Source organism: Eptatretus burgeri, chromosome 4, assembly GCF_056783735.1.
Source record: "Eptatretus burgeri isolate ZD-2024b chromosome 4, Ebu_testis_v1, whole genome shotgun sequence".
NCBI lineage: Eukaryota > Metazoa > Chordata > Myxini > Myxiniformes > Myxinidae > Eptatretus > Eptatretus burgeri.
Genome location: NC_140964.1, coordinates 18,821,396 through 18,840,359, shown reverse-complemented (window position 1 = coordinate 18,840,359; position 18,964 = coordinate 18,821,396). Strand labels below are relative to the sequence as shown.

Genomic DNA, 18,964 nt, shown 5'->3' with positions numbered 1-18,964 from the left:
ACGGCCACGGCCAGGACACTTATTTGCAGCATTCTTCAAACTTTTCTTCGGCATGACGAGGATGTTCACACTTCGATGTCTAGCTTGGCTATCATTCCAATTGTCCATCGGCAGCGTCTATTTGAAATAGTCGAGTTTGAGCGTTTTAACACGTTCAGAAGAAACGCTTCAAATTTCCAAACCCCAGCGTCAAAAAACAAAGGCGAGTGACAGCAATTTAAATCGTTCATTGTAAACAATGAAAATAGCTGAGTGGTACCGTTTAAAAGTCGTTGAGTGTAAAAAAAATCCAATTGTTGAGCGCAAGCGTCTACTTTCAATAGTGGAGATGCAGCCATTTAAATCGTTGAGTGGCAGCCTATGAATAGCAAACCCCACGTCACCGGCAAAGATAAACTGCCGCACGACATGGATAAGTTAGGCTATCGTTGGGCATAGTTTGTGAACGCCGGCTACACGATAATTATTCGTTGGTATATCGTATCTATAAGTAATCAAAGCGCTCTATGCACATTATCAGTTCATTGTGCATTTGTCCAACCCGTTATGAATACACCCAAATCGTAAAAACAAGCCATAGCTCATTGTTGAAAAAGCCCCATAAAAAATTAGCCGCGAAGAACTTCGAACAATGGTGAAAAGATGTCTCCTACCCGTGGACACGCGGACGCAAGGAGGATCCATCATAACCCACACCCTCCCCCTCACACTCACCTACTACTGCCAACATGAACAAACTACGACTAATACTAATACTAATACTAATACTAATACTAATACTGATACTGATACTGATACTGATACTGTTACTGCTGACATGGACATCGACTCAAAAAGGACTCGAAAACACTGTTGGGTTCCCCTTTTATGAGCAGCATTTTTATATACCAATTCCCAAAACCGCTGGGAACACGTCTTTATATGGCAGTTGTAACCTAGAAACACGTTCATTTATTTTTTTGTCGACCGGAAGACGTCATTGGAATACGTCTACATACGTCGATGTGTGTTGGGACGACGTAAAGAATTGGTTCAAAGCACGTCAAACATAAGTTAGAAATAAGTTTCACGTAAAAAAGACATTACCGCGACGTGTTTCGACTTATGAGTAGCTTATAAGTAGCATTTGTGGACGTGTGTAAGCGTCCACATATCGTGTGTAAAACTTATCCCCATCGCATGCGGAACGTGTGTCATACGCCGAGTATGTCGTAAAATTTTGAACATGTTTAAAATTTCTTGACGTACTCTACTTACTACGACTTATGATAGCGTACTTTAGCGTTCTACTCACGTATACCAAACTTACTCATACCGTATTTGACGTGCCCCAACGTTTTAGACACATTTTTCTTAGGTCGGCATACGCTGGCAAGATCGCCACGGTGTGACCGCGATGTTGACACTTCCATTTCTACGGCAGTTATGATTCGAATTGTTGTGCGTCAGCCTTTTAATAGGCTACGTCACGACATCGTCGGCGATGCGTGCAACTCGCTATGCCTGAGTTAGACTATCGTTGGGCATCGGTTGTGTAGTCCGACAACAGGTTCAGCATTCGTTGGTATAAGTTATCTATAACACAACGAAACGTTCTGTGTCCGTTACCAATGCATTATACATAAGACCTATTCGTTATAAATACGTCCGAATCTTAAAAAAAACATCAAAAGTTCAACGTAAGCCAGCGTTTTACATACATTTTAATACGTTGCCATCGCTGGCTAAAACGTCAAGGTGTGACCGGGCCTTAACATGTCGTTAATGTCGTTCGGCCTGAACATATTTTACTATATTCCGATATTTGGCTGCAACTGCTCTGTGTGATGTTCCGCTCCCTGGCACGTGCAGACCCACACATGAGAGCGCTTGTTGAGAACACTTGAGTCTTTGTCCATCATCATCATCATCATCATCATCAGCATCATCTGAATCAGCATCATCTCAATCATCATCATCAGCATCATCTCAATCAGCATCATCTCAATCATCATCATCATGTTCATCATCACCATCATCATCATCTCAATCATCTTATTCATCATCATCTCAACCATCTTAATCATCATCATCATCATCATCTCAATCAGCATCATCTCAATCATCATCATCATCATCATCATCATCTCAATCAGCATCAGCATCATCTCAATCATCATCAGCATCATCTCAATCATCATCAGCATCATCTCAATCATCTTATTCATCATCATCTCAATCATCTTATTCATCATCATCTCCATCATCATCATCATCATCATCATCATCATCATCTCAATCATCTTGTCATCTCGTGTCTGTCTTTGCTCGATGCATTTGCTCGTTAGTTATCCAATCTCAACCGAACTTGCCGGGGAAATAAGGGTCCGTTATAATTCACAAGACAGAGATTGTAACTATTGTCTTGTACTACAATTGCTTCACCTCTTGCCCCTCTCCCCAAGGATTTCCCAAGTTGGAGTCCACACAAGTTCTCCAGGTACCGTGTGGCGCTTGCCGCCTCCAAGTGGGAGAGCCTATTTTGACAGGCCTCCTCTCGGATCGTTGTCAAATAAAAATGTACATTTTCACACATAAATCATTGTCACCGTTTTATTATGTTGTTTTCGACTCGACCGCAAAAAATCCGCAGGAATTCTGAGGTATTATTTGCTTTTGTCCTTCTTGGTAAAACGTTCACAGTGTGGTGACATTTGTGACGTGTCGCCGTTGTTCTCACGACCTGCTCACTGAATTGGATTCTGTTTTAAGGTAAATTTGACTGTTGTTCCAATAAGCAAGTCGTCCGTGCCTGCACGGCATTCCAAACGGGGTGGGGATGAAGGAGGCAAAAATGCAAATGGCGTCTTCTGTCATCAAGCCGGCAAGTTGGGGGAAACAATTCTCGTTGGTTGCCGCGTCTGATGTAATTTGAATGCTCTAATGGCGACGAGGTGCTCCGTTTGAAACTGTTTGTTCGATATGTGAAGGTCATTGACGCCTAGGGTCTGTAATAAACGTTTGTATCGGTGTCATCGCAAAGCCAGTCACCAATTTCGCATCAATGGTGGGATTCCTTTCTTGCTCACTTCGATGTTGTTGTATTTTTTCCCTTCCTATTCCTTTTATTTTTCAGACTGCACACAAAGTAAAGTTCACTCTCCTCCCACGCCCTCTCAAAAATCCCCAGAAAAGGTAGTTATTTTGCCACTGATCTAGTCCCCCCCCCCCCGCCCTGTTTCTAGGAAGCTGGAATTCATTTTTCCGACCTCAGGATGATGACGGGCTGAGTCAACCCACCGGGAATTACTTCAACAGTACGACAGGGGCTCAAACTCAAGACCGTAACATCTGAAGCCAACACCAGCCTGACAAAAGGTAGTAACAAGGAGCCATAAAGTGCTCAGAATCCTAAATTTCCTTGGGCCCATCTAAAGGGCCTTGGACCCCACGTCGTATTGGCTTTTCGCAACTCGCTTGCTTGTCCCCACACTTTTCCATAGCGATCGACCCCCTTGCCACACACACACACACACACACACACACACACACACACACACACACACACACACACACACACACACACACACACACACACACACACACACACACACACACACACACACACACACACACACACACACACACACACACACACACACACCATGTACTGATCAGTTTCCCGCCGATACAACCCTCCCCTCAGTCTTACCTGTACAAACGCCGCAAGTAACAAAAACCTAATGAATCCACGAAACATGTCTTCCTTTACTTCTTTGATTGCAATGGGATCAGAAAGAAAGAGATGACATTCGGTGGGACGGAAGCGCTGCAGCAACTGCCCTTCACCCCGCCTGCCCAACTTAGCCAGTTAAATATACCCTCTTCGCCTTGCTGAGCACATTAAACTCTAACCGTCATTTGGTCTCAAAATCGAGGACAATGCACAATTGTGGGAAAACAATTCCAAGCGAGACGGTGCATACTCGTCTTTTGTGACGCTTTCAACCAAACTCGAACCAGGAGCTTCAATCCCGTCATCTGACTACCTTATTCTCCAAAGAGAGCTCACACGTCGTCCGCACTCGGTGAAAATGATGTTTCCAACTTCGATTGGAAGTCACGAAGTGCTCTCGCCGGAATACGGCTTTTCAAGTTGAATCGGCGAAACTTTCCCTTTGCTTTCATCAACTTATTTGAAGGGAACAAACTTTTTCAGGGGTGCTCCAAGTTAAGTTGCCGCGATCAACTTTGTGCTTGAAAAGTCGAAACTATCTGTGTGAAGGGTGGATATGAATAAGACCTTTCATTTCAATGTCGTGCAATAAGCAAGTTAATCTGGTCGCCGTACTGTTGTCTATTTTTACGGATGCACCTTCCACCGAGCTCAGTTTTCGCTTGTAAGCTTTCCACCCCTGGCCCCTAGACCCTGGGATCGTGGCTCTGTGTCGATCCGAGTGTCGTTCCGATTTTGTATTAACTCTGACCTTATTTTGATATGTCGAGTTGGTAATGTCGAACTTTGTTGGAAACCGATAACAGTGTGGAGCGAAACGAAGAATCTATTTGGAAAACTGGACAACAGAGGATTGGGAAGTTTTGGGGAATCAAACATTTAACTTTGACGAGTTGCACCCTCTTATTTATTAATTAATTAATCATTTTATTTTCAAAGATATTCTCGGTACACACAGTTCTTTTGTTTCTGTTGATATTTAAATAAAATACTTTGGCAAGATCACGATTAAACACTTTGTAGTTCTCCCACTTGTATACAACTACTGCACTAAAACAGCCTGAACTTTCTGATGACTGCGCACTTTCTGATGCTACCTGACAGTTTATATTGTCGGATTGGGAATCGAACCCACATTGGCCAAAAGTTAAGAATCGTGTCGGATGAATGATGCACACTCGTCTCCGAGCCATCTCGCTTGGGTTCAAATCTCGGCCAAAACTATAAACTGCCATCTTGGTGTCTCGCAGGCAGACCGCAGGGCGATTCATCCGTGTGTGTGTGTGCCGTCTCTCGGATGGATGTAATACTGGGCGTCCCATCTGCCAGCATTAGTTGGTGGTCATTAAAGATTCTATGGTGTCCTTTCAGAAGAGTAGGCAAGCTATCGCCAGCACCTTGGACAAATTAGAAATGCCTGCTCTGACCGACAGAGGGCATTGTGACACAGTCATGCCCTCAGCCAATGACGTGACTTGCATTGGGCAGGGCATATAGCCTGACAATTTGACATGTGGCCGAACATTTGGTTTCTCAATGGATTTTGGAAGGGGAGGGTTCAAATTTACAAAATACAACAGCTGTGGTTTTTTTGGAAATGCTCAGGTATCACGTGATCAATGACTTCATCAAATGTTAAAAATCAGAACAAAATCATGTAAAACTTTGCTTCGGTAAGCTATTCTGAAGTGAGAATGACAGATTTACTCTCTGCAACAAGCTTTCATTGGATATCCAGTTTTAGTCGATTTGCTGACATCAGAATTTTTGTGTGATGACGTCATCGCAATTGTGGATTTCAGTAAAAGGGTTTTTTGAAACTGAAACATTGGTTTTTTGCTAAAAAATAAAAAATAAAAAACCAAAAAATGTGACAACCATTTTCATACAAAACGACGACTAAAAACAAGTTTTAACAGGTCGTAATTTGGGATTTCTAATTACCTTATATTGAAAATGTTTGCAAAATTTCAAGATGACAGCTGTCTCACTATTACTTCCAGAGAGTTGGTGTCAAAGCCACCCAATGCTCGCCTCTTTATACATTTATCGTTTTTAAAAGACGAGTCTAATAATTAATATTTTTATAAAGCATTGCAGTGAAGTCTCATCCAAATAATTTTACAGCAATATATGTATTTGTATATTGTAATTGGACTTCCGGTTCCGGTTTTGGAGCAGCGAGAGGTCTCCTCCGGGGCTCCCTGCTGACGTTCTCAAAGCTAAGTTTCCGGTTGTTATTTGTCCCGTTTATCAGTATTTATTTTATCCCGTTTATCAGTTTATTTTATCAGTAACAAGAGCGCAAGTGAGCACAATATACGCCCGAAAAAGAAGGTATATACAGAATTGTGCGACTGCATGGAAAACAGCATCCTGGTTGCCATGGCCACCACTTTAGATAACGAACGTATGTCACAACACACCGTCTCCACAGTCTGTACATATGTACCAAATATGAAACGTGAAAGTTGAAAACTTTGGGAGTTAGAGTGCGGACAGGAACAGACGGACGGACGGACGGACGACCGGTATCACATAATACGCCCCGATATATATATATATATATATATATATATATATATATATATATATATATATATATATATATATATATATATATATATATATATATATATATATATATATATGTATATCGGGTGTATAAAAAATAGTGTGGTAGATAAAAACATTAGAAAGGAAAAAATAACTTGCACCAAAAACTTTAACATTTTTCGCTCACGCCAGGGTATCGCTATAGCTCTCTGTTCTTCGAACAGGCGAGCTAAAACATAATGGTTAAAAATGGAGTTCTTATTGTAATTCACAGGAACCCTTTTTGTGTTTTTTCTTGCCTCCCCCTCCCCCCTTGGCCTGAGACCCTATATCTAACAGTGAATGAAATGATTATGTTATACGGTGATCCAATAGTTTATTGTTAACTTGTGCAAACAGGAGAGTATTTTCTAAATCATGTCTGTTTATACTTTATAATGAATGTTGTAAAATACGAAATAACTAAACTATGCCACCATACCTGGAAGAAGTGGTTGAAACGGTTCAATTCGTATCGTGCGTTGTCGGACCGCCTGTCACTGTCCCTTGACGACCATCGTTTTTGTCATTTGATGAATGAAGTGAAGTTACATTTGTAAATCTCTTGTGACTTGGAGGCGAGTTCTGCGACCAACAATCATTGTGTTTCAGAACATCATTGCATGACATGGCGTGTCCGAGATGATTTAGAGATTTTGGGCTGCCTCGTTCCTCCCAGTTTTTTTCCATAGTGAGACCCCGCACGGCTTGTTTTGCGTATTCTGGTGTGAGAAAAGAGACTCCGAGTCGATGGCAATTGACCATATCTTGGTGGCTATGTTGCTCGACTCTGTCTTCACACAACTATGTTCATTAAGACTGAAGTTCGCACGCCTTGTAGCACGGATAACGTTGTGTAGCTCGGGTAGTGGACTGTTCCCAAAGCCTTCCATTGCACAATCAGCAGATAGTGGAGGAGGTTTACAGGTACGCTGCTTTACCTTTGTTTTGATAAAGTTTACAAATGACCGAACAAAATCTTCATCGCTTGGACAATGACCTTTCAATGTAGCAATGCTGTCGTCAAATGGATTCATTGAAGAAGAGTGAACAACGACACATTTGCCGGCAGGAAAAATATCAATTTCATCTTCGAATTCTTCCACAAGCTTTCTTTTCAAAGGCACAGTCGATACTTTCTTTTCATAGATCACAACAGGATCGATATCATTTTCCTCACCATACATGTCCACATCACCAAGTCAGTGATGGAGTAAGAAAGCTTCTTTCTTTCTAATAATCCTTATCCGTACTGCTTGAAAAAGGTCTGACATAACATCGTCTTCTCTTTGTTTCTTTTTGTCATTTTGTTGCTCTTCAATGATTTTTGATGGATTAATTGCGAATTCTACGCAGCAGGATTTGTGATAATAAACGTCTGTTGCAAATATTTCGAATGACTGCCCACCTTGGGACAGTTCGAGTCTTTGGGCTGCTTCATTGAATCTGTTATTCAGATTGGAAATTAATATCTTCTGCCTTTTGAGAAGTCTTGACTTCAAATTATGATGCCCACATCTCCTGAGACTAACCTGATCGTATGATTTTGAATCTGTGATCCTCTTCTCCCCATAAATAAAACACTCTCGCTTATTCTGTTCTCGAGAAACTCTCTGTGGAAGTAGGCTTTGTTTGGAAAACACCTGTTGTAACATCATCTCCATCATCCTGTTTGGAAGAAAATCTTTTCTGATCGGGGAAAATCAAACTGAGTTGAAAAATCCGTCCGGCAGTTTTTGATCAAAAATTCTCCGAAGAGACCTGGCACCGAAGGAGTTAAGTCTTTGTCTCAGATCTTTGGCCAGAGTCCAAGGCTCACATCCGTAGAGCAAGACTGGAAACACCAAGGACTTAAAGACTGAGACTTTTGTCCTCCTGCGTAGGTACCAATAGTGCCACACTCCATGATCCAGTGAATCCATGACTCCTCAGTTCCGATCCAGACGTCTATCAACCTCTGGCACACAACATGCAGAGCCATGAATATCACTGCCAAGGCAAGTGAATCTCTCTGTCACCTCAACATCCTCGCCACAAATGGGTACAGACAAGATAGCAGCATCCAATATGTAATTTGTCAGCTGAAAGCTAGCTGTTGTAGTATTTGTGGATAAGCATTAGTAAATGCCTGTAAATGAACGATTATAATTGACGGTTACATGTTGTAAGTTTCGTTTTGCACGGATTGGTAAATTGTCGTATGAACGGCTTGATGGAATGAACTAATTTTGACTATCTGTGGCAGTCTTGTGCTGTCAACTACTTGGTGAGATTTGTGAAGATGCTGGAACGTTCTCAGACTAAACTTGCAATTTGGACGAGAATCGCATTTGCTGCAACACACGGGATTATTCTGTGCTTCGATATAAACCCGTGAGAGGGAAGTGTGGTGAAACTAGTGACATTTGACGAGCCGTGTGTTTCATTTGTCCCCGTGCTCGATTTAACTCTGATGAGTCAACGAGGTGTTAATGTCCAGAGTGGTTGTTAACGCATGGAGCCAATTATAATGTTGTTGTTCGTCTTTCGGCTGCTCCCGATGGGGGTCGCCACAGCGGATCATCCGTTTTGATCCGCATCCTGATTTGGCATAGGTTTACGCCGGATGCCCTTCCTGACGCAACCTTGGTCGCCCCTTACGACACAAGGATAAGGATTGAGTTTCGCTACGATTCTGGGCTGCCCTACACCCTCTCATAGCGCAGCCCAGCGCAGAGCACCCGTCATCAAGCGATCCTCCAACCCAAGCCTCCGAGTAGCCAGATTTACAGGCGCACGCCACTACGCCCATGGAGCCAATTATAATCAGGTTGATTAAAACAAATTTAGATTGTATTTTGGGAAAGAATTCCTTTGAGCTCTTCAATCATCCTGAATGGGCCAGCATCTGAGAGAGAACGACGGCACGGGACTCGATGCTTCGACAGCCCCGGAGGACGAGGTGAACATGCATGAGTTGAGCCGGCAGGACAGGGATACTGGGCGGAAATCACTTAACGTAGGAATCGGAGTTGCACAATGCATGCAATCGTGAACTTCCTCATTTGATTTTGTATCTGCTTATTTGAAATGGAAGTTTCAAAAACGTTCCGCTGTTGATGTGGTAATTGTAACGTCACTCTGAAGTCACAGACCCCAATTGACAAAGATCCATTTGATTGGGAGACGAGTTGTATAATCGTTCATACTCGTGAAGTGCAAACCTTGGATTGCAGTTGTTGGAGAACGAGCTGGGTTTGGCAATACAAACAACACGTGTACACGAAAGGGAAGGAAACCCAAAGGTGTATACCCCAACATCATTGAAAGCCGAGATGTTAGTTTTGACCCAGGAAGACCAGAATGCCAGCAGCTCTGACTCCTTATTCAACACCTGGCGGACCCCCATCAGGATATTCAGTCTCGGCAAAGATGACTGCATTATCTACGAAATCAAGGTCAGAGATCTTGACATTCCCAAACTCTGCACCGTGAGTTGAACCCTTCGACATCCTCCTCAGAATCCAGTCCATACAAGTGCTGAAAAGTGTGGAGGCCAGTATACACTTTTGACGAACTCCAGTAACAACTGGAAGTAAGTCGGAGATGGAACCACCACATCTCACAACACTCTCAGGACCAGAGTATCGTTTAGAAATCAGATCGATCAGTTTTGCTGGCACCCTACAAAGACCGAGAATCCTTCAGAGGGCATCCTGATTCACTGAATCGAACGCTTTGCGGAGATTAACAGAGGCTGTGTTTGATGAGGACTCGAAGAGCAAGGATACGGTCAATCGTTGACCTCTTTGGTGTAAAGCCCAACTGCTCTGGGCACTGGAGCTCCAGCATACGGTGGTGAACCCTGTCAAGAATTCATTATCTGAGAAAAGACCTTGCCCAGCACTGAGAGCAGCATCACCCCTCGGTAGTTGTTGCAGTTCACCATGGATGCCCCCTTCCCTTTCCAGAGAGGGACAACATGGCCACTCTTCCAGTCAGTTGGGTTTGATGTGTATGTTCCAAATACTACAGAACTGCGTGCAATGACATGAGTGCAGCATTTCCACACCAGCATTGAGAAGTTTACCAAGGATGCTACAGATCCCAGGAGCTTTATTGGGGAGTCATGGATGGTCAGCAATGGGAAAAGTGACATCCCTGACATCCAACTCAACAGCTGGTGGGTCAGCCTGGTACAACCAGACAAAGTAGCCAGCCCAGCAGGCCTTCACTTCAGGTTCCTCTGTCAAGAGCTCACCACCCTCTGCTCTGAGGTTTGGTGGAATGCAAGGCACAGATCTGTGCCATTGTTTTCAGTTTCCTCGATCCTCTTGTGATCACAACTTCCTCAAAAAAAATTGATTGTTCGCAGTGGCAAGATAGATTACTTGGAAGAGGAAAAGAAAGGAAGAAAGGGAAACTCGATGTCTGCGATCGCCAAGGGTAAGCCTTTCCAGAATCAAATAATGGCCATATTCTTTTTAGATCACCATATGACCTTGACCTTGAACATTTAGGGACACAGTGTAAATTACGAAAATGTGTCCCCATCGACAAACTATCCACAAAATTCAACGTCATGAAAATGGGAAGAATTTTTTTTCAAGTTATGATCAAAAAGGTGTTTTTTGTTAATATCACAATCCAAAATAGGAAAGTGAAGGACACAAATCAAATATCAGGTACACAACTTCATTGCAGGTACTGTTCTGATGTAAGAACATATTGGAAGGCGAGAAGCGGTTTTTAAGATCCTGCAATTGCGAACATTGAGTGAAAACAAAAAAAAGTGTTATTCGTCAGCTTGCATGGTTATTTTTTTTATTTTATTTTATTTTATTTTTTTTGTTCGTCTGTAATCACGTATAAAAAATTCTGCAGAGCACAGTTATCATTGGAAATTTTTGTAACTTCGCATATCAGAGGCCTATAGAGGTCCCTTTCAGCGCACAAAATTTTGAAGGTCAAAGGTCAAGGTCACTTTGTCGCAAATCAGGGGAGTCGATGAAACCCTTATTTTTTGAGTAATTTTAATCTAATCGTCTCCAAACTTCATGGGAATATGGTTCATGGTCTGGCGCTCAGCTGATTAGTTTTTGGTGGCGATTGGCCTTGACCTTCATGGTTAGCACCTGAGGTCAAACATATTTGACCCCAAGGTCAAATTTTCAAGTTTTAGGAACCATATCGTGTAGTACCTCAAATTGAACACCTCGATGAGTGCTTTCTAGATATGTCAAGCTTGAGACATTATGACGTCATTTGGTGACGTTATGAGGCAAACACATATTTTTCATGGTTACTCTGTAGAACGATTCTCATCGGAATCTCTCGTAGGCAGATATTCCTCAAGGAGTCGCTCCTGGTGGATAGCAGCTCTGTTCACCTCAGTGTGACCTTAAAGAAGTCACACGTGGTCACCTTTTGGCAAGATACGGGTCACCCTGCGGGTGACATTGGTTTATTTTTATTTTTTTTTCAGACTGCCATTTGACCTTGACCTCTAACTCAGAAGGTTATGATGTAGATTAATGGCGAATGTGACTTGCTCTCGGATATCAAGAGGGTAATTTCATTCGGATTGGATAAATGTTCGTCAAGTTGTGGTTTAAAATGTTAAAATGACTATAATTGGGTCATGACAAACAGGTCAAGGTCAAAAATTAAATCATCCCAGCATAGTATTTACTCCCATTATTGATGAAAAAATTGATTCCGAAAATCCCAGCCAGCTCCGAAATGCAGCTCACATGGCAGATAAAAACGGAGAAAAACCTAAATGGTGGTTTAGTACACCTATGGTTGTAAAACCTTGACCTTTAATAAAGTGTAAATGTGGCTTGCTCGAAGCTAGAGAGTGGGGGCAATATCATACTGATTGGACAAATCTTAGTCGAGTTTTGGTGAAAAATGTTGTCCATAATTAGGTCATGACCTTTAAAATAGAGACAATACCCCTGGGTGCTCACTTGGAAGAATAATGATATAGAGGAGAATGTCAATGTGGGACAGAATCAGCCAAATGTACCAATTAACCAATGTTATAGCAAATAGCTATTTTGGGGGGGGGGGGCAACCCCCCTGGAAGCCACTTTAGATCCCCATTTTTTTTCAATAGCATGAACAAACTTTGGTACATCTCTGGTGATGAAAATTGTGGAAAAATTTCAACGAAATTATGTGTGTAGTTTTGGAGAAGAGAGCACATACCTATTTTAGGGGGTAAACCCCCCCGTAAATCCCCTCAGGACCAGATTTTTTTTAATGCTGTGAACAAACTTTGGGATACACTGGGTGATTGAGGTTGTGGTCAAGTTTCATTAAAATCGTATGTGTAGTTTCTGAGAAGTTGCAAGTGTTTATGGACAGATGGATTGACGGATGGATGACATGCCATCCCATAAGCTCCCCGGAACTGCGTTCCAGGTTTCACATTTCCACTTTCTCTGACATCAACTCATCCTGGGAATTCTATCAAAGAACCTTGCTCTCTCTCTCATGCACAGATTTATCCTCTCTTGACTTCAGTTGTCCTACCCTTCCACCCGCCCTTGGTACACTGACGCTCGTGGTGAGGCAGTTGGCCTGAAACAACTTGCCTTCACCTCATGGAAGGCCAGTCCAACTGAAGGCAATCTCAGTTCCTTCCACACAGCTCGAAACAAGTGTTTGTCTACCATGAGCAGAGTCAGGAAACAACATCTTTCGAATCTCAAGTCTGAACTCTCAAACCTGTCTCCCTCCTTCAAATCCTGGTGGCATCCAGTTCAGTCTGCTTCTGGTGTATGTTCCCCCTCCATCCCCTCCCATATCTCAAATGGCCACACAGCTGACATGGCACGTGAAAAGGCTGAACGTCTAAACTCCGTGTTTCCTTCTAAATCTTGTGTCCCAAACCCATCACTTTCTGTACCCACCTTACCCAGTCACACCCAGCTGTTCCTGGACTCCGTCCTTTTCTCCTAACAAGGTGGAGATCTTGTTGTCAAACCTCAACTCAGATTTTGCAACCGGTCCAGACGGCATCAGCCCACGTGTCCTAAAAACCTGCTCTACTGGTCTTGCTCACCCTCTCTCTGTTCTATTCACCCTCTCATTTGCTCAAGGTCATCTGCCATCTGCTTGGAAATCAGCAAACATCACTGCCCAACATAAAATATGTGCAAAAACAGATCCCTGCAACAACAGACCAATCAGCCTTCTTCCAATCATCAGCAAGGTTATGGAATCCATCATCGCTTCAGCCATTAAATCCTTCTGCTTCTCCAATGGCCTGATTTCCGATCATCAATTTGGTTTCAGACCAGGTCACTCTACCCTGGATATGCTGCTTCTGCTCTCCCAACAATGGATGGAGGTCCTCAATACCGGACATGAAATCAGAGCCACATTTCGAGACATATCACGTGCTTTTGACACAGTCTGGCATCCTGCACTGCAAACCAAACTCTCTTCCTATGGTATCCAAGGCCATCTCCATTCGTGGCTCGCTGACTTCCTCTCCTGTCGAAGTCAACGTGTGGCCCTAAATGGAGTTCTTTCATCCCCCCTTCCTGTCCAGGCTGGAGTTCCTCAAGGAAGCGTTCTGGGCCCTGTTCTTTTTCTGGTTTTCCTCGATCTCTCAGACTCTCTGGAAAATCCTCTTTATCTCTTTGCTGATGACTCCACCCTCTGCTGAATCATCTGTCATCCCTCAGACTGGCAAGCATCAGCTTCTTTGCTCTCTGCAGATCTCGGTAAAATCACAAACTGGTCCAACATGTGGAACATGTCTTTCAATCCAGACAAATCTCACACTCTCACGATGTCTCTTCGAAAGGACCATTTGGAAAACCCCCCCATCCACTTTCTCAACAATCCTCTGGAAGAAGTCCTTTCATTGAAGCTTCTGGGTCTCACTGTTTGCCATGATCTTTCCTGGGAAAGCCACATTTCCAACCTCGCCTCCAAAGCTCGGCGCCGACTGGGAATCCTCCATCGTGTAAAGTCCTTCCTTGGCCCACCTGAGTTCCTGATGACATACAAAGCTTTCCTCCACAGCCTGATGGAGTACTGTTGTCCCCTCTGGGCTGGTGCTCCTGCCTCCCACCTTTCTCGGCTTCATGCTGTGGAAACCAAGGCATTTCAGATCATTGGTATCTCCCACGATGAGGCTGAGTCGTTGGGTCTCTCACTTTCTCACCACAGGCAGGTCAGTGGTCTTTCTGTCTTCAACCGTCTCCTCTCCGGTCTCGCCCCCCCCCCCTGCTGTGTCTGCGATTTGTCCCCACCATATTTCCGCAGGGCACTCAAGGTCCGCCAACAAACCCTTCTGGTAAAACTACCAAACTCACGAATCACTGCTCACCTTCACTCTTTCATTCCTCTTTTCTCCCACCTTTGGAATATACTCCCTCACTCTATTCAATCCCATTCTTCCCTTCAGGCCTTCAAAACAGCTGTTCACCACCACCTCTTGTCATCCCCCATCCAAATCCTCGATCTTTTCTATCCCCGTAAATGCACCCCAAACCCACCTCCTTCAAATTCCCTACTTTCCTTCCTGAAAGTCCCTGTAGTGTCCATCTTGTATTCCCCGTGTTCTTTGCCCCATCCCTCTCCCTTCCACAGATCTCCTAATGTCTCTGTTCCCTACTGTTTTGTGCTTCCCTTTCCCGTCCCTCTTGTCTCCTGCTCTCTTGTTATACGTTCTGTGTTCGCTCTCGTACGAGCCTTGACATTGTATATTAAAAAATCGTGACCTAAAAATTAGGTCAAGGTAAAAACACAAGTCAATCCTGCAGACTTTATATTCCCATTATTGACGCAAAATTTAATTCTGAAAGTCCCAGTCGGCTCCGAGATGCAGCTCGGAAATTGGCAGTGAAGGGAGAAGAGGAAGTGAGACCTGATGACACTGTTGTCACAAACTGCGACTCAAAAATAAACAAACCCAGGCAGTGCATTATCAACAGAGGCCTACAGGCCTAATGTCTTCGGTCCACCAGAAAAAACAACTTCTTCTTCCTCTTTCGGCTGCTCCCGCTAGGGGTCGCCACAGCGGATCATCCATTATGATCCGCATAGTGATTTGGCACATGTTTTACGCCGGATGCCCTTCCTGACGCAACCCTGGTCGCCTCCAACGACACAGGGATCTGGTACACCTATTTTAACCGGGGTATACACCGGCCCAGTATACTGGTACTCATTTCGCCGACCTCGGAAGGATGACAGGCTGAGTCAACCCCCTGGTGTATTAATTCAGTGGCTCAACGGGGCTTGAACTCAGGACCTCTTGGATCCCAAGCCGCTGCCCTAACCACTGCGCCAACACCAGGCTCTAGTTGAACATGGCGGCCATATTATTTTGTCTGCGTATAGAAAAAACAACATGGCGGCCATATTATTTTGTCTGCGTGCCATGGTGGGTTGATTCAAGCGCCAAATGTGGGTGGGGTCTCGCAGCTGTCCCACCAATGGGTGCACATTTCAAAAACCGAACACCAAGAACACCACCACCAACAACAGCAGCAGCAACGAGGAGCTCTTGCACACCAGTCACATGTCGCAGTTAAAAAAAGTTATGGGGTAACACCCCTGGGCACTCACCTGGTGGTGGCTGTATTAAAGAAAGAAGCAGGAAACCATTGGTAGGTATGGATGACCAACAAAATATTTAATGGAGAAGAAAGTAAATAACTTTGGATTTTTATTTTTAATGACATGAACAGACTTTGGTACATCACGGGTGATGAAAGCTTTGGTCAAGTTTCATCAAAATAGTGTGTGTAGTTTGTGAGAAGAAAGCAAATACAGTAGACGCCGCTTTATAAATCCACGGTTATAAAATCCAGCCGCTTATTGTGACCAAAATGAGTTGGAACGGAATTTTACATAGAAAAATCTGCCAGATAATAAATCTATCTGCTTGGCACGTGCGCGGTCTCAACCTAAGCTTGATGTAGTATATGCGCTGCTGTGGGGGTGTGTGTTTAACTGTAGGAGAACTGGAAAATCCTAATGCGCAGTGTCACAGTGGAAATCCCATTGACTACAGCCTTTTGCAATGATTTCCAGCTCACTCTACCCTTTCACTTTTTGGTCGTCACAGCGGGTGAAGCGTATATGCGTTTATAGCTTGCGCCGGTTGGTTGAATTCTATCTCTCAGCATTTTTGTACTTTAAGAGTCACGATTTGGGTTGTGATTTAGAGTCAAGATGGCGACCACGAGCAAAAAGAGGAAGGATCTATCCATGGAGGAGAAGGTGGCCTTATTAGACCGTTTCAATGCAATGGCGAAGACAAGTCAACGAGAGGCTGCAATCGCGTTGGAAAATTCTCGTGGCCAGCTCCAGAATCTTGTCAAGAATGAAGGCACCATCAGAGCAGAGGTTCAAGAGCTAGGCGGTGTGAAGCGGAAGCGGGTGGGGAAAGACGAGGAAGTGGAAAAAGCCCTGCTTGAATGGTGGGAATTTTCGAATCGGAGGAATATGCCAGTGAATGGCCCGATCTGATATCAGAAAGCGGAAGTCCTTGCGCAAAAAGCTGGTCATCACGACTTTAGGGCCACTGACGGTTGGTTTTCTCGGTGGAAGAAACGGAATGGAATTGTCCTCACTGTTTTTGAAGGGAGAAGCGGCTGAGGCGGATGTGGCTGCAGCGAATGAGTTCCGTCAAAATCAGCTGGGAGAGATTCTTCAGTCATTTGACAAGCAGGACATCCTCAACGCCGATTAGACAGGAATCTACTTCCGTGCGCTACCAGACTCGACGTACATTGCCAAGAAGGACAAGAAAGGCAAAAAAGGATTCAAAACGTCAAAAGACCGAGTGACATTGATGGTCTGCTGCAACATGGATGGTGGAAAGGAAGATCTTCTTCTGATTGGCAAACCAAAGAAGCCGCGTTGCTTCAAAAATCTTCAACAACTGCCCCTGACCTACGACTTCTCTTCCAATGCTTGAATGACAAGTAGAATCTGGGAGCGCTGGCTTCGCGTATTGGATCTCAAGTTCCATCGTCAAAAACGAAAGGTAATTATGCTTGTTGACAATTTTTCGGCACACACTCAAGTCGATGGACTGAAGAGCATCACCGTCAGGTTCCTCCCGCCGAAAACAACATCGGTGCTCCAACCATGCGACATGGGAATAATTAGGACGCTGAAGGCCGACTTTCGCCATCAGCTTCGCCAGAACATCATTGATACTATCGGTGATAGCCAGGAAAAATTGTAGCCAACAAAGTCGTCAAAAAGGTGACGCTGTTGGACACGATGAATATGCTCGATGTTGCATGGGAAAAGTTACGGCAGAAACGATTCGGAACTGTTGGTGAAAGTGAGGATTTGTTGGAGAACCAGACCCAATGCCAGAAATGGAGCCACTGCCCTCACCACCACCCGGGCTCACAGCCGAAGTGTCCGATCAATGGATCACCATCGACGACGACATTGAGACAACAGGCGAAATTACAGAAAAGGAAATGACCGACCAGCTCGTCGGTCAGATTCTCAAAGCCACCGAGCCCATTGCTGAAGAAGTGGAAGAAGACGGCGACGACGAACCCGAGCCGATGCCAACAGCGGCAGAGATGCGGACGGCACTCGCCAAATTGGACAGGGGACTGCAGCTCTCAGGTTTTGCCCATCCCGATTTCCACCACGTGACGGATTCAATAAAGGAACATTTGCGCAAAACCTGCCCTCCAAAGCAAGTGACCTTGGAGAGATTCTTTTGAACAATCCCCTTGTCACCGTTTGATAAATCAATGTTTTTGAAGCATAAAGCAGTGTTTAACGACATTTGCTTTTTGTGTTATTTCTCCAGTAGGTGGCTGAAAATAGGTTCTCCGCTTAATAAATCCAGCCGGTTAATAAATCCAAACGGTGTGGTCCCATGGTGGATTTATAAAGTGGCGTCTGCTGTACCTCTTTTGGGGGGGAGATGAAATCCTTCCATCCATCCATTGGGACCATACTCTGTGCAGAGCATTGGTGCTGCCTAAATGGTCTCATTGGCGATTGGATACAATCCTGGATGGGTCGCCACTCCGACACAGGATAGCAGCATGCTGGCACTCATTTTTGCCGACCTCGGAAGGTGACAGGCAGAGTCAACCCCACCTGGTATTAATTCAGCAGCCGAGTGGGATTTGAACTCAGGATCCTGGAATCTCAAGCCCACCACCCTAACCATTAAGCCAACACCAGGCATGGGGGGGGGGGCAACACCCCTCGTAAATTCTCTCTGTAAACCCCCTCAGACCCCAAATCTGTTTTGTTGTTGTTAATGCCGTGAACAAACTTTGGTACATTACGGGTCTATGAAGGTTGTAGTCCAGTTTCATCGGAATTTTGTGTGTAGTTTCGGAGAAAAAAGCAAATACATATTGTTGCGGTTCTGCAAAACTGCATGCATCTAAGGCAATGGCACCCAACATACAGTAATCCGCAGGCAGTTATCTCGTCAGTCTTTATGCAGTTGGACCTTCCCCTCATGTCTCACGGGTTAATGGGACGAAGTACATTGCATGGGTCTTATAGCTCGGTCTAATTGTATCTCTATTTGCCTTTCAATCCTGATTTTCATTCCAACACTTTCCTTTTATCCATGATACAAATCGAAGCAGGCACCACACCCAGGCAGCCACCATATGATAGACTCTCCACCGACACTGTGCAGGATGT

General features: G+C 44.2%; 1 protein-coding gene and 1 long non-coding RNA gene across 5 annotated transcripts in view; one reads left to right on the top strand and one right to left on the bottom strand.

Moving 5' to 3' along the window:
• Positions 1-3,352, top strand: part of LOC147027577 (uncharacterized) — a 45,318-nt gene extending 41,966 nt beyond the window's left edge. For 2 of the 3 annotated variants that reach the window (XR_015057116.1, XR_015057117.1), the window contains one exon: positions 3,225-3,352. This is a non-coding gene — a long non-coding RNA (uncharacterized LOC147027577). Of the gene's footprint in view, positions 1-2,444; positions 2,480-3,224 lie in introns of all 3 variants that reach the window. The other variant, XR_015057118.1, reaches the window with a different exon arrangement.
• The window catches only part of LOC147027575 (cadherin-13-like), a 164,863-nt gene that overhangs the window by 72,909 nt on the left and 72,990 nt on the right, over positions 1-18,964 (bottom strand). The window contains exon 1 of one of the 2 annotated variants that reach the window (XM_085877080.1): positions 3,692-4,151. The exons of the other annotated variant lie outside the window; for it this stretch is intronic. Coding sequence (XP_085733206.1) covers positions 3,692-3,739 — 48 coding nt within the window. The 5' untranslated portion in view covers positions 3,740-4,151. Of the gene's footprint in view, positions 1-3,691; positions 4,152-18,964 lie in introns of those variants that run through there. 2 annotated transcript variants of the gene reach the window in all.